This window comes from Rhinoraja longicauda, chromosome 32 (assembly GCF_053455715.1).
Source record: "Rhinoraja longicauda isolate Sanriku21f chromosome 32, sRhiLon1.1, whole genome shotgun sequence".
Classification (NCBI taxonomy): Eukaryota; Metazoa; Chordata; class Chondrichthyes; order Rajiformes; family Arhynchobatidae; genus Rhinoraja; species Rhinoraja longicauda.
In genome coordinates, this window is record NC_135984.1 from 7,412,446 (window position 1) to 7,437,296 (window position 24,851).

General features: G+C 45.3%; 1 protein-coding gene across 10 annotated transcripts in view; it reads left to right on the forward strand.

Annotated features, from left to right (window-relative positions):
* ncam1a (neural cell adhesion molecule 1a) overlaps window positions 1-24,851 on the forward strand; it is a 372,742-nt gene that overhangs the window by 333,507 nt on the left and 14,384 nt on the right. The window contains exon 17 of one of the 10 annotated variants that reach the window (XM_078426963.1): window positions 989-2,403. The exons of 8 other annotated variants lie outside the window; for them this stretch is intronic. In XM_078426963.1, the coding sequence (XP_078283089.1) occupies window positions 989-1,068 (80 nt within the window). In that variant the 3' untranslated portion in view covers window positions 1,069-2,403. Of the gene's footprint in view, window positions 1-988; window positions 2,404-24,851 lie in introns of those variants that run through there. One more of the 10 variants, XM_078426965.1, reaches the window with a different exon arrangement.

A 24,851-nucleotide genomic window follows, 5' to 3' on the forward strand; every position in this document is an offset into this window, starting at 1 on the left:
ATTGATAGTTCTGCATTAAGTGGGCTCGAATGTGTAGGTGTAAGTGCACGCTGGTAAAAATAATACATTTCCTCGCTGATTAACTTTGAAATTTGAACTATGTGCCACGCCATTACTCTCCCAATGCCAAGCCCCCTTTGTTTACGGGCAGAATGAATGAAAACTCGCTACTGACTCACTTCATTAGGGTCACTGGTGATTAAATTGGACTTGCGAATATTTCAGCCACTCTGTAACTGTATTACGGGGTTTAGTGGTTTGCTGATGAATTGACTGACGATTAATCGCTTCTGGGGATGCGGCAGAAAGTGCGCAGGTTTGCATGTTGATCTCCGGTGCTAACTGGCTCCCGCATCATTGAAGCAGTTACTGACACCGACAGCTTCAAGCATGGGCTCGGGACTGCTGTACAACGCAACAGTTGCACATCATTTAACTGAATGCAGCTAACATTTGGCAGTACAGCACAGCATTAATTTCTAACCCTTTCTTGCCAGCCTTGTTGCCGCTTCTTTTGTCTGTCGGTGAGACTACTTATTCTATACTTTGGCTCTGTCGTGTACATTGTGTGAACATTTCTCATCCCCTCCTCCCCCCCCCCTCCTTTTAACCCTGTAACCGTGACATACGATCTTTGACTCAGTGTGCTTTTCATACTCTGCTTAAATGAAACATACTCACCCTTACTTTATGTTACACAGATGTTTCTCTGATCTGTTTTATTTCAATTTAACATTTGTGTACTTTTATTTTACTTTAAATTCTCGTTACTTTTGTATTTATATTTATGACTTTGTTTTCTCTCTCTCTCTTTCTCTCTCTCTCTCTCTCTTACCCCTTCCCCTCCCTCCCTATCTCCCACTTGTCCATCTCCATGTGTGTTTCCATTCCCCCCCCCCCCTTATTTTCTCTGTACCCCAAATGACTCAACGGGCCACCTTGTTTCACCAAACTCTTTTGCTCTCCTTGGACGAACATGCTCTGACAGCAACCTTGGGGGGCTCATCCATCTCATACACACTCCTCTCCTTACTTTTCTCCGCTCTTCTGTTTGTTCTGATGTGTTAAGACCCCCCCCCGTTCAAGGCATGCCCGTTTTCTTCCCAAACAGCTCAACAACAATCCTCAGTTGCCTCACCCACATTTGTGCTTAAATCAGAAACAAAATTGTACCATGCTGATGTAGAGCATGAGGAAAAAAAAGCTATTGAAACGAAATGTCAAAAAGTCTGAATTAATCTGCCTGTACACTCAAGTTTCAATTCGACCAAGCTAAGATGTCCGCTTTAAAACGGCAGTTTCACTTGACCTGTGAGATTCTCTTCTTACGCAAGGATCCTTCATTCTCCATCATTTCACTCCACAGTTTGTTTCTCTTTCTGTACCTCCCGTTTGTTCGTTTTTTTCCTTCCGTCCTCCAACAATCATTAATGTATCTTGGCAGCCTGCTGACTGGAACCAAGGCTGGAAGGAATTGGAAACTGTATGTGTTATGAACTGAATAAAAAACTGTGCTTTAAATGTTGCATCTGGAACAGCTGCAGAGGAGTTTCGTACAAAAGTTACTGTCGATTTAAAGTTTCATTGAAAGAAAAAAAGATTAAAAATGTGATTTTTGACAAGAGTCATGTTGCACGATTGAAGTCCAGGTGCTTTTGCTGTATTTTGCCAATTAGTATTTTAGTGTTGTTGCAAGCACATGCAAACTAAGCTTATCTCAGTACACAGCGTGATTATATATGTTTTAATTTTACACCAGTTTGCTCGCATGTCTACTGGAGGCTTCTGGAAGTGTCAAATGTTTTTTTCCAATGCTTTCTCTAACTGCTTGTAAGCAAGTTAATGTAAACCCTTTGATGTCTGGCTGCAGTATGGTAGATTTGCCTTATATGTGGAGATCCTAATTTGATCGTAGTTTTTAACAGATGTTTTTAAAGAAGTGTCATTGATAACCAAGATTTAAGAAGGCAGTGTTAAGATTTGCTGAAGATGCACAACTGACTAAATTCTATTTCCTTAAATAAACAGTTTTCACGAAGAGAAAGTTAATTCTTCTATATGCATTTTTTTTTATTTATCCGATTTCATAATTCATGTCCCTGTTAACATTATATGGCTGAGAATCACATTTTTCATTAAAACACAACGCAGCAATGAAATCAATCTTGTATAGAGATCTTTTAATTGTGCAGTCTTTGGCAGCATCTGAAAACGAAAGTGCTTATACAAACCTCTCAAAAATAGAGTCAGGAAGTTCGTGGAAAGATTTGGACAAAGTCAAAGGAAAACATGTTCTCCCCTGAAAAAACAGCTTTATATTTCTGCTGAAAACCCTGCTGGGTTAATCTTTGCTCGTAATTAATGGGTGATGCGAATGTAAAATATTCATTGGTGACGCATTGAAAAATATGTCCGTATTGTAATCACAAAGCATGATATCTGCACTGTCCCGACTTGGAGTTTGCAGCTGGTGACGTTTCTAACTTTGTCCTTTCTTTGGCTAAAACCTTTTTTATATTTGTATGTTTCCACAGAAAAGCATTCGATAAACACTTTAATAATCTAAACCAAGCGACTTAACAGGAATGGTATTGCAGTTTTCACTCCAAAAGCAATGATATCTTTAAGCAGTTCCCCGTCTCACGAATGCATTTCACATTGGTTGAGATCAATATGTGTAGGAAGGAACTGCAGATGCTGATTTAAACTGAAGATAGACGCAAAAAACTGGAGTAACGTTTTGGGTTACGATCCTTCTTCAGACTTAATAGGTGACATTTTGGGTCGAGGCCCTTCTTCAGACGTGTTGAGACCCGAAACGTCACCTATTCCTTTTCTCCAGAGATGCTGTCGGACCTGCTGAGTTACTCCAGCTTTTTGCGACTTATCTTTGGCTGAGATCACGTTGCCTCAGTTCAACCCAATTTCCTGCTTTTTGTTGACAGAGAAGATGCCCAAGTTGCATTTGGCACTGGCATCAACTCCGAATGATTCAACTCCTTGCCACAGAATGGCCAGTAATGTGGTGATTGACCCCTTCTTTTGCTCTGTAAGATTTGTATCCCATTCACATTCGATTATTGTTGGGCAAGAATCGTTGTTATTAAATAAGACGGAACATTTAATATCATTAAATGTTCGTACTAATATAATTTCAGCCAGGGAATATCCGTGCATGGAGGATAAATACATTTGGATTTGGCATGCAAAATCTTATTAAATACTTGTGCTGATTTGTACAAAACCAATTAAATATAAATATATTATTTTTGCGCATGATGTGGATTACCATGAATTGTGCCCTGTAGGATATGTAATGATATTAAAAAAACGATGTTAGCATGGAAATGACTTTGTTGTGTTATCGAAGGTTTTTATTCACAAAATGTTGGAGTAACTCAGCAGGTCAGGCAGCATTTCAGGAGAGAAGGAATGGGCGACGTTTCAGACTGAAGAAGGGTCACGACCCGAAACATCTCCCATTCTTTCTCTCCTGAGATGCTGCCTGACCTGCTGAGTTAGTCCAACATTTTGTGAATAAATACCTTCGATTAGTACCAGCATCTGCAGCTATTTTCTTATACTTGCTGTGTTATCAATGCCCAGGTTCGAAGATGCTCCATTTCCGTGCCCAAGGTTTCTCCTTCCGTTTCCTTCCTATCTTCTTATTTTGTGCCTTTCAGTAAAAGCCTTGTGTGCCGTGGTGGTGCAGTGGTCAAATTACGATTTGAATCATCCAGGGGACATGAACAAGCTCTCCAGGGACCCAGGTTCAAATCCCATCTGCAGCAGAGTCGATGCAATGTGTTTAGTGTCACCTCCTTCGGAGAAATTAGGGATGGGCAATAATTGCTGGCCCCTGGCAGATGAAAACCCTGAAAACAAATAAATGCCCATGATTGGGAGGTCATAAGCTATAGGAGCAGAATTAGGCCATTCGGCCCATCAAGTCTACTCCGCCATTCAATGTGCAGGAAGGAACTGCAGATGCTGGTTTACACCGAAGACAGGCACAAAGTGCTGGAGTAACTCAGTTGGGCAGGCAGCATCTCTGGAAAGAAGGAATTCCTTCTCTCCAGAGGTGCTGCCTATCCTGCCATTCAATCACGGCTGATCTTTCTTTCCCTCTCAATCCCATTCTCCTGCCTTCTCCCCATAACCCCTGACACCCGTACTAATCAAGAATCTGCAAACTCAACCTTAAAAATATCCATTGACTTGTGAGGAGGAATTGTCACTGACAATGTACCTCGGATGAAGTTCCTCTGAGTGCTGATTCCAAGCATCCAGTCAGAAAGTTGCAGAGCACAGAAACAGGCCCTTCAGCCCGCCAGTCCATGTTGACGCATCCCCTATACCCTTATGAAGTTTGTAGCCTTCAATGCCATGGCAATTTGGATGCCTGGGTATCGGACAAGTTATCGGATATGGTATCGGATAGGATATACCTGTCCTATAGGATAGGTTTAGAGGGAAGATAGGCACAAAATGCTGGAGTAACTCAGCGGGACACGCAGCATCTCTGGAGAGAAGGAATAGGTGACGTTTAGGGTCGAGACCCTTCTTCAGACTGGGTCAGAGGAAAAGGAAAAGAGAGATATAGATGGTGCTGTGGAAAGATATAGAACAAATGAATGAAAGATATGCAAAAAAGTAACAATGATAAAGGAAACAGGCCATTGTTAGCTGTTTGCTTACATGGGCCAAATGCAGGCAGGTGGGACTAGTGTATCATATCATATCATATATATACAGCGTGGAAACAGGCCTTTTCGGCCCACCAAGTCCGCGCCGCCCAGCGATCCCCGCACATTAACACTATCCTACACCCACTAGGGACAATTTTTTACATTTACCCAGTCAATTAACCTACATACCTGTACGTCTTTGGAGTTGGGGCATGTTGGTTGGCTTGGGCAATTTGTGCCAAAGGACCTGTTTCCATGCTGTGTGACTCTATGCTTGTCTGGATGTTTCTTAAATGCTTTGAGTAGCCACCGCTCATGCCTCCTCTGACTGTGTAATCCAGATTTCAACCACCCTCTGTGGTTCGCCCTCAGATCCCCTCTAAATCTCTGACCTCCCTCCTTAGACCTATTCCCTCTTAACCTAGAAACCTTCAGCATGGGGAAAAGATTCTTACTCTCTACCCTATCTACCCCCTCATTGTTTTGTACATCACTGTCAGGTAACACCTCAGCCTCCTCTGCGCCAGAGAAAACAAAGCCAGCCGATCTAATCTCACTTGATCACAGTATGGTTCCAACCCTGGTTGAATCCTCTCTCCAACACCATCACAGCCTTCTACATACACCCCCCCCCCCTTTACTCCCCCACCTTCCTCCACTAAAAGACAGCTAACCAGTTCCATAGTCCGCAACAATGGGATCACACCGCCCCATGCCAACAAATGGCCGACCAGGGAATCTCCCCGCCTGTGGTCATCTGTTGCTGGCCCTGATTTGTCCTGGTCTTTTCTTGCTATCAGTCTGAAGAAGGCCCAACACGAAACGTTACAAGTTCACAAGTTATAGGAGTAGAATTAGGCCATTCTCCGCCATTCAATCATGGCTGACCTCTGCCTCCTAATCCCATTTTCCTGCCTTCTCCCCATAACCCTTGCCCCCCGTTCTAATCAAGAATCTATCGCTGCCTTAAAATATATCCACTGACTTGGCCTCCACAGCCCTCTGTGGCAATGAGTTCCACATATTAGCTACCCTCTGACTAACGTTCCTCCTCACCTCCTTTCTAAAAGAGTGCCCTTTAATTCTGAAGCTCTGACCTCTGGTCCTAGACTCTCCCACCAGTGGAAACATCCTTTCCACATCCACTCTATCTATGCCTTTCATTGTTCCGTAGGTTTCAATGAGGGCCCCCTCAAGCTTCTAAACTCCCGCGAGTAGTGTTACCTATCCATTTTCTCCAGAGATGCTGCCTGACCCCTTGAGTTACTGGAGCATTTTGTGATGGGTCGAATGGCCTAATTCTGCTCCTATCACGTAGGTTCTTATGAACTGTCTTTGGCATAAACCCGCATCTGCAGTTCCTTTTAATTACATTCCTTCTATTCAGATCCGGACAGGTCATCCATCATTGACAAGCCTTCACCACCTGCTCATGAGTCTTTCAGTCGCTCCAGGTCTCCGCTCTTTCATGCCTCCTCTCTGCAACTTATTTCTAACCTTTCTTCACCCCTATAAATCACCAGCAGCCTTGGTGAGTTTTATCCCAGCATTTTGTGTCTATCTTTGGTTAATCCAGCATTTGCAGTTCCTTTTCATTACATATCACATCCCTCCAACTGTGTGCTGAGCAGAACCGCGTACAATCCTCCTGGCATACCGTCACCAGAGGGCTGGAACATCGCAACATGATGTCCCTGCTCTTGTCTGTTGCACCTTAGCCGATGGGAAGCTTGCCTTCATCTGCTTCCTTCACCTCCCTCTCCCCTGGTGTTCCAGATTGTTTTCAGAGATTTATGGACTTGTACCGCAAGGACACTCTGCTTATCTACTCCCCCAAGGTCTCTACTTCCATCAATTTCCAACAGGCAGAGGAATAAAAGTGCTCAGAAATGTCAGAAAATGCATCATTATGTGCTCACACCCTTCAGAGTTGTAATGCCCTTTGGCTTCTGATGTGGTTTGAGAGGAGCTTAATAATAGTCTTCAGGCAGTATTTTTCACATCTGTCTCCAGTTGTGGCCACGCCACATTGATCATAAGCAGAGCAGTGCAGTATTGCGCTCAATGCAACCTCAGCTGTCATTGAGAAATGGCTGCCAAAAACTAGAGGCCACAGCTTTAAGGTAAGAGGGACAAAGTTTCAAGAATGTGTTTAGTTTAGTTTTAGTGTGGAAATACAGCTTGGAAACAGGCCCTTCGGCCCACCGAGTCCATGCCGACCAGCGATCACCCGTACACTAGTTCCATCTTACACACGAAGGACAATTTACAGAAGCCAATTAACCCTTAAGCCTGTTCGGCTTTGGAGTGTGGGAGGAAACCGGAGCACCCGGAGAAAACCCACGGGGTCACGGGTGGAACATACAAACTCCACCAGAAGTCAGGATCAAACCCAGGTCTCTGGCGCTGTAAGGAAGCAACTCTGCCGCTGTGCTACCGTGCTGCCCACAAAATTTGTGCGAGGCAACTTTTTTACACACTGCTTCCACTGCATATACATCTTTTCTTAAATGAGGGGACCAATGCTCGGTTCTCAGTCCCCCCCACCTCCCCCCCACACCATGTCCCCCTTAGTTCTCAGCGACCCTCCCCCAATGCCGTGTCTCCCTTAGTCCTCTGTGCCCCCCCCCCTCCCATACCGGGTCCTCCTTTGTTCTCAATGGCCCTTAAACTCTGTAATAACTGAAGAACTGCTTCTCCACCATTTCCCCTGTCAACAAATAGATGTTTGGTTTGCTTTCTTGACTACCTGCTGTAACTGCAAACAGCCTGTTACAGATTGTGAGTTAGATCAGCCTGGTCTGTCTGGACCCTGCAATCCCACGCCACTTGCATAACCTGCCCTTCTGTACTTTTCCTTTCAGAGTGAGAAGTCTCTCGTGTTATCCCCCATGTGCCAACTCTTTGCCCACTCCACCGAGCCTAACCGGATCCCTTTGTAGCTTTGATCTGATTCTTCTACAAGGTAGTATCCTACCTTTGAATACTAAATTGTAGTGTTTAATAAAATATACTGCAATTGTACCACAATGTGAGTCATCAGCAAAATTGACATCCTTCCCGTTAGCACCTTCATCCAAGTCATGTACGCAGATTGCGGCACGGTGGCGCAGCGGTAGAGTTGCTGCCTCACAGCGCCTCACAGAGACCCGGGTTTGATCCTGACTACGGGTGACATCTGTACGGAGTTTGTACGTTCTCCCCGTGACTGCGTGAGTTTTCTCCGGTTGCTCCGGTTTCCTCCCACATTCCAAAGACGTGCAGGTTTTGTAGGTTAATTGCCTTGTGAAAATTGTCCCTAATGTGCAGAATACAGGATCCTGAAAATTGTCCCTCGTGTGCAGGATAGTGTATGGGTGATCGTTGGTCGGCGCGGACTCGGTGGACCGAATAGCCTGTTTCCGCGCAGTATCTCTGTACTAAACTAAACTAAATTTGTAAAACATTGAGGCCCCCAAGATCGATCTCAGCACTGCGTACTCGTTGGGTTCTGCCAACCAGAAAAAGACCCACCATCAAACACTAACCACTAAATACTGGGGGGCAACCTTTTCACGCTAAGGGTGGTGGGTGTATGGAACAAGCTGCCAGAGGAGGTAGTCGAGGCAAGGACTATCCCAACGTTCAAGAAACAGTTAGTCAGGTACATGCATAGGACAGGTTTGGAGGGATATGCGCAAAACGCTTGGACTAGTGGACCTGGGACATGTTGGCCAGTGTGGGCAAGTTGGGCCGAAGGGCCTGTTTTCACGCTGTATGACTTATGACTATGACGCACCAATACGTTACTTGCACCACTGTGAACTCTTACATTCTCCAGTAGCCTTTGAGATAAAATACATCTGATAGTTTCAAAACTGACTGCTAGCTTTCCTTGCAAAGCTCCTTCCTGCATCAGATAATGATTCTTTCTCAAAGCTTCAATTCCATTATCATCTCAAATGTCAGATTGTAAGAATGTGATAGTTGAAAACGTAATTTACAGGAGCCTTCATTGCTGAAGTTTCCAATTCTCCTGCAATGTCAGATCAGCTTTTATAACCCTGGCGGTTCACAGATGAAAATCCATCTCTAATTTCCAATGTACTGCAGTTACACAAAGGAAATAAAATGATTCCAAGGCATAAATTGCGCTTTAAAAAAATACCAGTATTTTCAGAAGTCATACAAAAGTGGCATTAACTGTCCAAATGTTTTGCAGCAAATTGGGGGAAATTCTTGAAACGAGTTCCACTGATGGACACTGGACAGTTTTCTTCCAGAATAAAGTACACACTTATCAGATTTTTTGCTGCATTTAGTTATCCAAAGTTCGATGAATTCAGATTTATTTCAAACTTTGCAAGTGTTGTCCATTTCCTTGTGTTTAGTCAGCCTTGCATAGACGATTACAGCACAGGAACAGGCCCTTCGGCCCACAATGTCCACACTGCACATGATGCCAAGGTGAACTAATCTCCTCTGCCTGCACGTGATCCTTATCCGTACATTCCATGCATATCCATGTGGCCTCCGAAATGCCACCATTGTATTTGCCCCCGGCAGCACGCTCCAGGCTCTGAAAAAACTTAGCCCGCGCACTCCTTTAAACTTTGCTCCTCTCATCTCAAAGCTATGCCCTCTGGTCTTTGATATTTCCACCTTGGGTTAAAAGTTCTGATTGTCTACCCTATCTATGCTTCTCAAAATGTTATATTCTTCTATCGGGTCTCCCCTTGACCTCCGCATTCTAGAGAAAACAATGCAAATTTGTTCAACCTCTCGTTATAGCTAATACCCTCGAATTCAGGCAGTTGCCTGATAAACCTCTTCTGCAACCTTTCCAAACCGCCCACATCCTTCCTGTAATGAGGGTGACCACAACTGCACACAATACCCAAAATGCAACCCAACCAAAGTCGTATAAAGCTGCAACTTCCTGACTTATTCTCAATGCCCTGATCATTGAAGGCAAGAATACCACATGCCTTTTTTACCACGCTGTCTACTGGTGTAGATGCTTTAGAAGAGCCTTTTCGTAAGAGAAACACGGAAATGGGCATTAAATCAATCCATTCCATTGTGCTCTTCATATATTTGTAGTGATGGATGTTTCTACGAAAACATTAACATCAGTGCTTGGCTCCATGTTGTAGGAAAGATGTTGTCAAGCTGGAAAGGGTACAGAGAAGATTTACGAGAATATTGCCTGGACTCACGGGTCTGAGCTATAGAGAGAGGTTGAGTACGCCAGGGCTCTATTCCTTGGAGTGCAGGAGGATGAGGGGTGATCTTATAGAGGTGTATGAAATCATGAGAGGAATAGATCGGGTAGACGCACAGAGTCCCTTGCCCAGAGTAGGGGAATCGAGCACCAGAGGACATAGGTTCAAGGTGAAGAGGAATAGATTTAATAGGAATCTGAGGGGTAAGTTTTTCACACAAAGGGTGGTGGGTGTCGGCAACAAGGTGCCAGAGGAGGTAATTGAGGCTGGGACTACCCCAACGTTTAAGAAGCAGATAGGACAGGTTTAGAGGGATATGGGCCAAAGCAGACAGGTGGGACTAGTGCAGATGGGACATGTTGTCCGGTGTGGACAAGTTAGGCCGAAGGGCCTGTTTCCACTCTGTATCACTATCCTTACTGCGGTATGGCAGACTAGTATTTGTTTTAACTAATGTGTTGATGATGCAAGGAGGCAGCCTGTTGACAGCATTGACGTTACTAATTTACAGCTGCCCATATTACACGTCGGAACATAATGTGTGAAAGTGAGTTACAAGGCTTCCATTTAAACAAATGGTTCTGGTAATGTGATGAACAAGGAAGGAGCCAGGCGGCTTATGAATACTGACAGAGTCTTATATTGAATTACGAGGACAAGGCGATGCTTATTTCTTCCTTAGTGCCTTAAAATCATGCATTTGTGTAGCTTTTCTAATCATCATGCACCAGGCAAGATGCGCTAAAAGGGTTGGACTGCTGGATGAAAATGAAATAATTTTAAGTCACGTTTCTGAAGCTAAATAAACATGACATCTCCCAAAGAGATTTGGGTTTATTATTGTCAGGTATTCCGAGGTACAGTGAAAAGCTTTGTTTTGAATGCTATTCGGTCAGATCTATGCAAGAATTCAGGGTGGCACGATGGCGCAGCAGTAAAGTTGCTGCCTTTCAGCGCCAGAGACCCGGGTTCGATCCTGACTATGGGTGCTGTCTGTACGGAGTTTGTCCATTCTCCGTGTGGAGGTCCAGTTTCCTCCCACATTCAAAAGACGTACACGTATGTAGGCTAATTGGCTTTGGTAAAAACTGTAGAGTTGAGAAATTCCAACGATTCTTGACCTGCTGAGAGTAGAAATTGACATTCGACTTTAGAGATACAGTGCAGAAACAATCCCTTCAGCCCACCGAGTCCATGCCGACCAGCGATCACCCCGTGCACAAGCACTATCCTACACACTAGGGACAATTTAGAATTTTACCAAAGTCAAGTAACCTACAAATCTGTTAGACACAAAATGCTGGAGTAACTCAGCGGGTCCGGCAGCATCTCGGGAGAGAAGAAGTCTCTCAGTCTGAAGAAGGGTCTCGACCTGAAACTCCCGAGATGCTGCCTGACCCGCTGAGTTACTCCAACATTCTGTGTCTCGACCCGAAACGTCACCCATTCCTCCCAAATAAGGGACAAGGTGACGCCCCACGCCCCACGTGACCTCACCCAGCCAGCGGCCACATGCTCCTCCTCCACCAATGGCAGCCACCCGGGCCGGGTGGTTGGTTTGCTACGCAACCTCCATGAGGCGGTGCCCGGGCCTCTGGGCCTACACTGTCCGGACCTACAGCGGCCCCTGGGCCTACACTGTCCGGGCCTACACTGTCTGGACCTACATTGTCCGGGCCTACAGTGTCGGGCCTAGAGCGCCCCCGGGCCTAATACAGGACAAGGGTGGTCCTGTACGGGTCAAAACAATTTAGCCCAAAATACGGGATGTCCCAGCTAATACGGGACAGTTGGCAACCCTAAATCTAGTTGAGCACAACCACTATTGTGAGCAGGTTTTGGGCCTCATGTCTGAGGAGGGATATGCTGGCATTGGAGAGGGTCCAGGGGAGGTTTACGAGAATGATCCCAGGAATGTTTGGGTTAGCATATGATGAGCGTTTGACAGCACTGGACCTGTACTCGCTGGAGTTTAGAAGGATGAGGTGGGGGGACCTCATTGAAACTTACCGAATAGTGAAAAGCCTGGATAGAGTGGATGTGGAGAGGATGTTTCCACTAGTGGGAGAGTCTAGGACCAGAGGCCATACCCTCAGAATAAAAGGACGCACCTTTAGAAAGGGGATGAGGAGGAATTTCTTTCGTCAGAGGATGGTGAATTTGTGGAATTCATTGCCACAGGCAGCTGTGGAGGCCAAGTCGATTGATGTTTTCAAGGTGGAAATTGACATATTCTTGATTAGTAACCGTGTCTGGGGTTATGGGGAGAAGGCAGGAGAATGGGTTTGAGAGGGAAAGATAGATCAGCCATGATTGAATTCTGGAATGGACTTGATGGTCCGAATGGCCTAATTCTGCTCCGATAACTTACACTATAACTTAGTGTAGGATAGTGTTAGTGTGCTAGGATTGCTGGTTGGTGGGCCGAAGGGCCTGTTTCTACGCTGTGTCTCCAAACTAACTCCAGACCCCTTGACAGTCTTGGTCCTCCAATGACATCGGATCTTTGGCATCAGGGAAGTGTTTGACGGTGTGTGGTATCAAGTCGTCCAGAAACAAATGGTCAATGGGCCTCAAAGGGACAACTCTCCATTAGTTGGATTGGTGCCTCCTGCACAGAAAGATGGCTGTGGTTATTTGTGGTAAGCAGGTCATTTGAACTTCAGGCATCACAAGAGAAGTTCTTTGAGGCAGATCCTGTGGCTCCATTATCTTCAGCTGCTTCAGTGATCTCCAGACGTGAGGATGTTTGCTGCTGGATGTTGCCCTCTGTTCCACTAACATTTCCTTGGTTCATGAAGTATCTGTGCCGCGGGTCAGATGTGCAACAACATCCAAGCTGATGCTGGGTCGTGGCAAGTAACATTAGCACCAAAAAGATTTCAGTCTAGCCATCTCCTTTTAACATTCAATTACGTCAACTACAGGGATCACCATTGACCAGAAACTGGTCAGATATATAAATATTGTGATTACTAAAACAGGCTATGGATAGCACAGAGGTGCAGCGGTAGAGTTGCTGCCTCACAGCGCCCGAGGCCCGGGTTCCCTCCTGACATGGGGTGCTGTCTGTACGGAGTTTGTACGTTCTCCCCGGTGACCTGTGTGGGTTTTCTCCGGGTGCTCCGGTTTGCTCCCACATTCCAAAGATGTACATGTTTGTAGGTTAATTTGTCATCGGTAAAAATTGTAATCTGTCCCTGGTGCAGAGGATAGTGCTAGTGTACGGGTATCGCTGGTCGACGCGGACTTGATGGGCCGAAGAGCTTGTTAATGCATTGTACCTCTAAACTAAACTAGCGCAAAGCTGGTTAATAAATCCCCTATCAAAGACTTATTGACAGTACCGATTGTGCAAATGCATCGTATAAAATTATTTTATTGGTTCTCCCACACTGAATGGATTCAATTTCAATCAATCCAGATGTGAATCGATGCCAAGATATATAGAGATTTCCAACCAGTGGGAATCATGTTGTAATATTTACTTATTGTGGTAACTGTGAAATCGATCTGTGGGTGGAGAGCACTCTGAATGTTGCCGGAGTGCACGCGGCCGACCACAAACACTTACCGCAGTGATGTTCTCGTGTTTAAGCTCTCGGCTGCTTTGTCACGGATTGTGGAATTCCTCTGCTCAGTCCGCCTAAATCTACCTGATCTCCCGGTTGCTCGACACTTTAACCCCCCCCCCTCCCATTCCCACACTGACCTTTCTGTCCTGGGCCTCCTCGACTGTCAGAGTGAGGCCCAGCACAAAATGGAGGAACAGCACCTCATATTTCGCTTAGGGAGCTTACACTCCAGCGGTATGAATATTGACTTCTCTAACTTCAAGTAACCCTTGCTTTCCCTCTCTCTCCAGCCCTCCCCCATCCCAGTTATCCAACCAGTCTGCCTGTCCCCCTGATTAAATTTTATCTCTGTGTGCTTCATTTTCATCTTCTTCGAGCTAACATTGATCTATTCTACAATTTCCTTGATCTGCATCCCCTTTGATGTCACACCTTACACTTCTTTATCTCTGTGTCTCTCTCTCCCTCTACTATCAGTCTGAAGAAGGGTCTCAACCCGATACGCCACCCATTCCTTCTATCCAGAGATGCTGCCTGTCCCGCTGAGTTACTCCAGCATTGTGTGTCAACCGGAGAGACACAAAATGCTGGAGTAACTCAGTGGGACAGGCAGCATCTCTGGAGAGAAGGAATGGGTGACGTTTCGAGACCCTTCTTCAGATTCCTTCTACATCTTTGTTGTAAATGATAACTACACCATATTGTACACTGATATTCTATATCCTCGCTTTCATAACCAACAGAAGGCAGCACAATGGCGCAACGGTAGAGTTGCTGCCTTACAGCGCTTACAGTGCCAGAGACCCGGGTTTGATCCTGACTACGGGTGCTGTCTGTGCGGAGTTTGTACGTTCTTCCCGTGACCTGTGTGGATTTTTTCCGAGGTCTTCGGTTTCCTCCCACACTCCAAAGACAAACAGGTCTGTAGGTTAATTGGCTTGGTATAAATGTAAATTGTCCCCAATGGGTGTAGGATAGTGTTAGTGTGCGTGGATCGCTGGTCGGTGCGGACTCGGTGGGCTGAAGGGCCTGTTTCCACGCTGTATCTCTAAACTAAACTAAAAACAAAAGCCTTGATGAATGAGAATGCAAAATGGAGTAAAAGGAATAAATCAGCGATGTGGTGTCGTCTAATTTTATTGTTTGACTACAGGATGTTAATATGTGCATAATCTTCATGTTCACTCAGACTGCTGAGTGTGACTTAATTCTGATGCAGAGTTTTATGGTTCAATGCTGATGTGAATTCAATGGAAATGTTTCATTTTGTGTCGGCCGTGATGTTAATGCATGTTGTCAAGTTAACCAGAATGTACGCTCCTTATTACAAATTGCAATCTGTTCCTGGTGTTAGGCTTTAGGAACGGGCCCAGTTCTCTGGCTCTGTAAGGCGGCAACTCTATCTACCCCAGCGCCACCATGCTGCCCTACATCCTCGATGTCATTCCTTGAAGAGTGCGTATTGTGAAATCGTGTGTTCTTCCGTGTCCCTTAAATACTCCGATTATCGAAACCATTAAACTATAATGGGAACTACTGCAGTTCCAAATTATCATACACACCCATGATTGGAAATAATTTTTGCATTCCTACGTTGGAAACGTTGCAGAAGACAAACACGGAAACAGAAAATGGAGATAACCTTCAGAAATCCGAAATCTAAAGAACACCAAGATGCGCAGAATTAGTTTTAGTTTAAATTGTTGTCATGCGCATCGAGGTACAGTGAAACGCTTTTTTGTTGTGTGCTAACCAGTCAGCGGAAAGACTATACATGATTACAATCATTCACAGCCGTTCACAATGTACAGATACATGATAAAGGGAATAACGTTAGCGCAAGATAAAGTCCAATGAAGTCTGACGATATATAGTCCGAGAGTCTGTCTCCAATGAAGCTCCAATGAGGGATTATTAGTTGCTTCCGACCTTTCTTCAAATCCATTCACATTCACTTCTCATTGGAATTGTTTACCTACTCATCAACATAGTGGGAGAAGGAATTTTCCAAATTCTAATTCAACTTCCACTGAGACACTGGGGTTGAAAATTTGCATGTCTGACGTATGTGCTAAATACATCAGTGGAATCAGTTTTAGTTATGGTTGCAAGCTACGCACATTGCTACCATGTGGGCTGAATGTATACAGAAGAAGCCAAAATGTTGGCCCTTCATTTTAAGGTTTCAGTCAGGTGGGTTTTATGTTCCTGTGTAGGAAGGAACTGCAGGTGCTGGTTTCCACTGAAGATAGATAAAAAATACTGGAGTAACTCAGCGGGACAGGCAGCATCTCTGGAGAGAAGGGATGGGTGACGTTTCGGGTCGAGACTCCGACCCTTCTAAAGGTGGGTCTCGACCCGAAACGTCACCCATTCCTTCTACTCAGACATGCTGTGTGACCCGCTGAGTTACTCCAGCATTTTGTGGCTGTATCTTTATTACGTTCCTGCATTGGTAAACTGGAGACCTGGATGAGTGCACCAAAACATGAGTTTAGTTCCCGCCAAGGTGGTTTTTGAATATTGTTAAACTGATAAAGGTGAGGTGTGAGGCTGATGGGGATTTGTAATTCACCAGTCTTCAGGGAAAGAGTCCTTGTCTGGCCTACGAGTTAATTGATTCCTCTGGAAACTAAGTGTAAGAAAATAACTGCAGATGCTGGTACAAATCGAAGGTATTTATTCACAAAATGCTGGAGTAACTCAGCAGGTCAGGCAGCATCTCAGGAGAGAAGGAAGGGTCTCGACCCAAAACGTCGCCCATTCCTTCTCTCCTGAGATGCTGCCCGACCTGCTGAGTTACTCCAGCATTTTGTGAATAAATACCTCTGGAAACTAAGGTCGCTGAGGTCTTAGTTGTATGGAAGCACAGAAAAAGTACCAAGTCAAAATAGAAGTTACTACAGATGCTCCCCGACTAACGATGCTTCGACTTACGATATTTTGACTTTACAATGGTACAAACGCTGGGCAACAGCAGCAACCCGCAGCTCGCTTCCGGCCACGTGATCAGGTGTATTAAACGCATTTCGACGTACAATGTTTTCGGTTTGGGATGGGTTTATCGGAATGTAACCCCATTGTAAGTTGAGGAGCACCTGTATACCAATTGGTTTGAAAGGAAATTGGTTTGCAAAGAGTATATGTAAATAATTAAGATACGATGGAGAAATTAAGATATGTTGCAGTTGTGCTGGACATCGGTGAGGCAGCACTTGGAGGATTGTGTTCAGTTTTTGGCACTCTGCCTTTGGAAAGATGCTGTTGAGCTGGAAAGAGTATTGGGAGGACAAAAGATGCTGGAGTAACTCAGCGGGTCAGGCAGCATCTCTGGAGAACATGGACAGGTGACGTTTCAGGTCGAGACCCGATGATGCCTGACCCGCTGAGTTCCTCCAGCATTTTTTTCCTAACCTGGGTAAACCAGCATCTACATTTCCTTGTTTCCAAATGGGTGATGAATAAATGAATGAATGAATGAATAAGTTTATGAATAAGTGATGGAGGACCTGTTCCCGTGCTGTGTGACTCGATGACTCTGGATGTCCGTAACTTCATGTGTGCCTGATGTTTATCATTCAATCTAATTTAAGATAATCATCTTCATTCGGTGACAACTGTTTCACCATATGCAGTCATAGAAACATAGAACATAGGTGCAGGAGTAGGCCATTTGGCCTTTCGAGCCTGCACCGCCATTCAATATGATCATGGGCTGATCACATCCAAAATCAGTACCCCGTTCCCACTTTTTCCCCATATCCCTTGATTCCGTTAGCCCTACGAGCTAAATCTAACTCTCTCTTGAAAACATCCAGTGAATTGGCCTCCACTGCCTTCTGTGGCAGAGTATTCCGCATATTCACAACTCTCTGGGTGAAAATGTTTCTCTTCATCTCAGTCCCAAATGGCCTACTCCTTACTCAACCATTATTGCATTCGGAGATGAGAAGGAATAGCTCTAGTCAGAGGGTGGTGAATCTGTGGAATTCATTGCCACAGACGGCGGTGGAGGCCAAGTCAATGGATATTTTTAAGGCGGAGATCGACAGATTCTTGATTAATAAGGGTGTCAGGAGTTATGGGGAGAAGGCAGGAGAATGGGGTTGAGGGGTAAAGATAGATCAGCCATGATTGAATGGCGGAGTGGACTCGATGGGTCGAATGTCCTAATTCTGCCCCTAAGACTATGAATTTGTGGAAAGGGCAAGGTCTGAAGGCTGTTGGAGGGGGGGGGGTGCAAACAACATCACCTCTGCTGTAGTGCAGTCACAGTAATAAAAGGGGCCAGGTATAGTGATCAGACCAGGTTTCGTTTTTAGTTTAGCAATAGAGCGCAGAAACATGCCCTCCAGCCCACTGACCAGCGATCCCCACACATGAACACTATCCTGCACACACTAGGGACACTTTTACATTTATATCAAACCAATTAACCTTCAAACCTGTACTATACGTCTTGGAAACCGAAGATCTCGGAGAAAACCCACGCAGGTCGCGGGGAGAACGTACAAACTCAGTAACAGACAAGCGCCCCTAGCCAGGATCGAACCCGGGTCTCCGGCGCTGTAAGGCAGCAACTCTACCGCTGCGCCACCGGTCAGCCTGGAGTGAGCTGGAAGCTGCGATTCTCAGCCCAAAATGTGGGTGGCCGATATTTCTATTCAAGTAAAACTCATTTGAAACAATGACTGCCTCATGAAACATAAAGATCTTGTCCCTTTAAATTACGCAACCTTCCCCCCTTTGTGACGTGCCTGTTGAACTGTGGATTACCAATATAATTTCTAAATCGTGACTTTTCGATCGGGTTTCCATTAAGCAGAACAAAAATGCCCTGCCTGTTGACAGCATCATTAAATGCACAAAATATGACAGGGAAATGGTGTTAGTGGCTGGTGTAATTTTCCAATGGGTGCTATGCCATCATAATGCGTGTGCAAATACTGCCAAACAAGTCCCAAACTGCACGTTATGTGACATACACTCATTTGAATGGGTTTTCCCTCATCCAGTTTCTCCGCGTTAATGTTTCAGAGTCAACACAGCAGCAGTGGATGAAATTGGCCTTGTTCAGTGCTGGAGGGCTCTATTATCCAGTCTTTACTGCATTGCTGTTGTGGGAGCTGTTTGCCTGCTGTATTTTCAATGTTACGATTGTGACCACACTTCACAAGTACTCCATGACTGTAATGTACTTCACAGAGTGTTTCGAGGTTGCTGAGTCAAAGTTAAAAACACAAACATTGCATTGTTAATCAAAATGAGCTGATATGGGGTCAATTGCAGGAGATTTGCCTTCCATTTTGCAAGCTCAGGCAATTCTTTACGTTGGATGCTGGTTTACACCGAAGGGAGACACAAATGCTGGAGTAACTCAACGAGACAAGTAGCATCTCTGGAGAAAAGGAATAAAGGGTATAGGATAAAGGGCATAATGTTTAGTGCAAGATAAAGACCAGTGAAGTCTGATCAAAGATAGTCCGAGGGTCTCCAATGAGGTAGATGGGCAGACGGGACTGCTCTCTAGTTGGTGAGTGGACGGTTCTGTTGTGGGCCCCACCTTTCCTTGGTCATCAGTGCCGGCTCTGAGTTCTGATTTGTTCTGAACCTTTTCGTACCTCTAGTTTCCCTCTCCCCAGACTCTGTCTGAAACAGGGTCTCGACCCGAAACGTCACCTATTCCTCTTCTCGGCCTGACCCGTTGAGTTACTCCAGCAATTTGTGTCCATCTTCAGCATGAACAAGTTGTGCTGTAGGGCTTGTTTCCGTGCTGTGTGACTCGATGACTCCAGATCTCCCCAACTTAACACGTGCCCGATTTTTACCGTTCATACTAATTTAAGATAATCATCCCCAGGTTGGGAACAACCATTTCACTATATGTCGTCAATCATCGTTGCATTTGAGCCTTTTAAACAGTAGACACAGCAGTTCCCAATGAAATGTAATACTGTTATTGCTGAATATTGGCTGGTCTAAATTAAACAGGTTATATTTGAGTTGCACTGCATTTGCAAGCAATTTGGAAGTATCAATTGCAGTGTTGAAGGAAGGCTCAGTGTCAGATTGAACCAATTAGTTCTGCTTTCTTGGTGGTGCATTTCACAGAAAGGAAATAGTGGTTTTCAGAGTTAATAAGAACCACCACCAAGAGATACTTAATGGGTCAGAGCGAACAAGGTTATTTGGCCTCTCGCGTGCAGTGCAGCCCCTGTGTTTCGCATGGTCGTCTGGCCTCTCTCAGAGTTACTGGAGTGGAAAAAGCCCATCGCATTACCATGTCTACGCTGCCTGATGGTTTTGCCGGAGGAGATAATGGAGCATGCAGGCTGTAGAAGTATTGAGGCTGCTTCCACACTGATCCACTTTATAGGAGGATCAAAGTTATGTTTAGTTTAGCTTCGAGACACAGCGCGGAAACAGGCCCACCGAGTCCGCACAGACCAGCGATCCTCGTACACACTAACACCATCCTACACACACTAGAGACAATTTACAATTATACCAAGCCAATTAACCTACAAACCTGTACTCCTTTGGAGTGTGGGAGAAAACCGAAGATCTCGGAGAAAACCCACGCAGGTCACGGAAAGAACATAGAAACTCCTTACAGACAGCACCCATAGTCAGGATGGAACCAAGGTCTCTGGTACTGTAAGGCAGCAACTCTACCGCTGTGCCACCACAATTTATTTTCAAATCTATCGATGTAATAGAAACTCCACCTCTTTGTCTCTGTCAAATCGTTCCTTCATTTTAATTCAATTGTTGAATCACAAGGCATTTCAAAATGCTGGAAGATTTATCTGAAGCATGTTTAAATACTCTGGATGGGAAATGGTCACTGTGGAGATAGCAGTGGACTTCATTTCCCTTTCAAAAACGGACAAATGCACCAGCAGAACTGTCACCCAGTGTGTATAGAGTGAACTCGGTGTGTAAGGCCACATGCAAACTGCAGGAACTGCATCTCATATCCCGTTTGGGTAGCTTCTCACCCAACGGTGTGAACATTGAATTCTCCAATTATAGGTAACTTCTACAAACACCATCTCTTCCCTCTCCCGCTCCTCATTCTTCCCTAACCCTCCCCCCCCCTTTCTTTCCTCTCCCCCCTCCCCCTAACTGACCTCGCACCGGTTTCTCCCGTCCACCACCACCTACATTCCTCCCTCCAGCTTCATAATTTGCAACTCTTCTATCCTCAAGCTTCACAATGCACAAACTCTTTATCCTTTTGGCTCACACCTATTTTTTTTTCACCTCTGGCCTTTGTCCAACAATCTGCCCCACAATCAGTCTGAAGAAGGGTCCCACCCCCGAAATATCACCTATTCACGTTCTCCAGAGATGCTGCCTGACCCCCCCCCCCCCGCTGAATTACTCCAACACTCTGTGTCTTTCTTTGGCAAACCAGCACATGCAGTTCCTTGCTATGACTTTCTTTGGTTAAAGTGGCTGCCTGTTAGTGTTCCCAACCACAGCCGACACAGCCTGTCAACAAAACCACCAGCACATCAGACATATAGGGCAGTAACTCAATGCTTCCCCAGACAGGAAGAGATACACTCAGACTTAGAATTCACCAGCTAATCTATACCCATCGATTTGTTTATATCGGACTGGCTACAGAAACTCAACAAACAACATACATTTAAATGAGAGTCTGTGGATTGTGTGCAAACAAAATGAAGGATTGAGAGGAGATTATTAAATCTTATTTGGAAAATCACAGCTCATTTATCAATGTTTATAATATTGCCCTGAAGAGCTTAGAAGAAAATTGATGTTAACAGCCAGCACCAATGGTTGCAATGCTGTGTTAGATATTCCTTGTTGGAGACTCTACAATTAACAGTCACCTGTAATAACATAGTTCCCTCTGGTTACTAATCTAATCTATATACTAAAACTCTCGTTTGTTTGTTTGTTTGTTCCTGAACTACAGCCAAAACGGTACACGATAGTGCGACAGTTTTAGGCCCACCTTACTCACCATCATCCCTTTGGTGCTAATGGAAGAAGTTTCATTGAAATCAGTGTTATATTTTTTTTAAGTTATTCACATTTTAAAGTTTAAATCTATCTCCTAGGGGGGGGGGGAGAGAGGATAAGGGGGTTTATGGGGATGGAGTGAGGGGTATGGGGGGATGGACTAGGGAGGGGGAGAGGCGAGGGTGCTGCACCAATGCAGGAGAGGTTTGGGCCCACTTGGTCTAGTATCATCTATTGGTCTCGACCCGAAACGTCACCCATTCCTTCTCCAGAAATGCTGCCTAACCCGCTGTGTTACTCCAGCACATTGTGTCTTTTATAAACCAGCAACTGCAGTTCCTTGTTATTACATTAGTGTGTATGGAGCTGCAGTCTAAGTCAGACTGATTAATCAACTCTCAAATGCGTGGGTTTTCTCCGGGTGCTCCGGTTTCCTCCCACACTCCAAGGCCTACAGGTTTGTCGGCTAATTGGCTTTGGTAAAATTGTAAATTGTCCCTCGTGCATAGTATGGTACTAGTGTACGTGGTGACCACTGGTCGGGGCGGACTCGGTGGGCCGAAGGGCCTGTTGCCACGCTGTATCGCCAAAGTCTAAAGGGATATGGGTGAAATATGGGCAAATGGGACTGGCTTAGAGGTTGCGTTTAGTTTAGAGATACATCGCGGAAACAGCCCCTTCGGCCCACCAAGTCCACTCTGACCAATGACCCCCACATTAATACTATCCTACACACACTAGAGACAATTTATATTTATGGTAAGCCAATTAATCTAAATACCTGTACGTCTTTGGAGTGTGGGAGGTAACCGAAGATCTCGGAGAAAACCCGCGCAGGTCACGGGGAGAACGTACTAACTCCGTACAGACAGCACCCATAGTCAGGATCGAACCCGGGTGTCTGGCGCAGTAAGGCAGCAACTCTACCGCTGTGCTACTGTGCTGCCCATTTTGGCTGGTGTGGACGAGTTGGGCCGAAGGGCCTGTTTTTGTGCTGTATGATTCTATGAATCTAACAGACATTAGTTTAGAGATACATTAGTGAACTACGTGTTTTTTTTGACATGTGGTTTCATTATCCCCCATTAGCATTACCTGACATCAGTTTTTCATTCTCATTTTATTTAATGAACTGAAGTTAAATTGACCGACTGACACAAATCTCTCATCAGATCACTCTTCATAATGCTGTTATTGGGTTGTCTCAGTCTCATTTCGAGAATGACATTGCTGAATTAATAAACAAATCATCCTTCCGATAAGTCTATGCACACTTCCTACCAGGACTGGATGCCTGTGCCAAGTGGCGTGCCTCAGGGGTTGATGCTGGGCCCATTGCTGTTTTGGTTTAAATCAATGATTTGGATGAGAATGTACAGGACATGTTTTGTAGAAAAATAACTCCATATGCTGGCACACATCGAAGGTATCACAAAATGCTGGAGTAACTCAGCGGGTCAGGCAGCATCTGAAGGAATGTGTGACGTTTCGGGTCGGAGTCTGAAGAAGGGACTCGACCCAAAACGTCACATTCCTTCTCTCCAGTGATGCTGCCTGACCTGCTGAGTTACTCCAGCATTTTGTGATACCTACAGGACATGTTTAGTAAGTTTGCAGATGACACTAAAATGGGCGATACTGTAGATAGCGAAGATGGTTACCAAAATTTACAGCACGATCTTGGATCAGTTGGGCAGATGGGCTGAGGAATGGTTAATGGGGTTTAATGCAGATAATGTGTGAGGTGTTGCTATTTGGGAAGTTAAACTAGGGCTGCACCTTCACATTGAATGGTAGGGCTCTGGGGAGAGTTATAGCGCAGAGGTATATAGGAGTGCAAGTACATAGTTCCTTGAAAGTGGTGTCACAGGCAGATAGGGTGGTCAAGAAGGCATTTGGCACATTGGCCTTTATCAGTCAGGGTATTGATTATAGAAGTTGGGAGATCATGATACAGTTGTTCAAGACATTGGTGATTCAACCTACAAACCTACACGTCTTTGGGATGTGGGAGGAAACTGGAGCACCCACACGGTCACAGGGAGAATGTGCAAACTCCACACAGACAGCACCCAAGGTCAGGATCAAACCCGGGTCTCTGGCGCTGTAAGGCAGCAACTCTACCGCTGTGCCACTGGATGTTAGCTTCCATTCTTCCAGATCCGTGGACCGAGGTAATTACTTAATGATAATCCAAGACGCAATGTAGAGGCCTCTCATTGTATTGGAGAATATATGGTGCAGGTTCACACAGCGTTCGCACCAAGGAAGCTTTGAAGCCAACAGCAATTTTCTCCAACAAAAGCAGAAAGTGCAGGAAAAGCACAGCAGGTCGGGCAGATACTGTGGAAAGAGCTACTGCTTTCTCCACCTGCGGCTGCCCCTGTATAAGTAACAGGGGGTATTGTCTTTACTGCTCGGGCAGTTCATCCAGACCTTGTTCTCAACGTCTCGTATAAGGAGGGGCGGGCGGAGGGCAGAATGAGCCTCCCCTCCACTCAGTAACCCAACGACAAATCGACCCGAAGGTCGATATTTAATGCCAATTATTTTTCTTCAAAGATCACATCAGTTTCATTTCTGCTTTGTTGTTCAGAAAAGGGTTTAGTTGACATGTTTAGATACAGCATGGAAACAGGCCCTTCAGCCCCCCGAGTCCACGCCGCCCAATGAGCACCTGTGTACTAGTTCTACGCTACACGATAGGAACAATGTACAGAAGCCAATTAACCCTTGAAACTTTACTTCTTTAGAGTGTGGGAGGAAACCCACGCGGTCACAGGGAGAACGTGCAAACTCCGTGCAGACAGCACCCGTGGTCAGGATTGAACCTGGGACTCTGGCGCTGTGATGCAGCAACTCTACTGCTGCACCACTGTGTCACTCGGGCACAGCCGTACGTACAGTTGCTGCCTTACAGGTTTTGCAGATGTCTGATGGTAGCATGGTCACATCTCTTTAGTCAATTATGGAATATTCAACTGCTGTCATCTCTCCCCATCCCACTAAACTAGGAACTATTTAAACGCTTTAATCCACCCAGGGGGCAGCCAAAGATAATCCAGTAAAGCTTTAAAAATGAATTTTATCAGTTCTAAAAGGTCCAATAACCGCTCATAGTTCAGACACAGGTGCTTTCTTTAGTTAAGCAAGGAACCACAGGTGCTGAAATCAGTATTTATACTGCAGGGAAAAAAACTGCAGATGCTGGTTTAAATCGAAGGTGGACACAAAATGTTGGAGTAACTCAGCGGGTCAGGCAGCATCTCGGGAGAGAAGGGATGGGTGACGTTTCGGGTCAAGACCCTTCTTCAGACTGAAGATGGGTCTCGACCTGAAACATCACCCATTCCTTCTCTCCCGCGATGTTGCCTGACCCGCTGAGT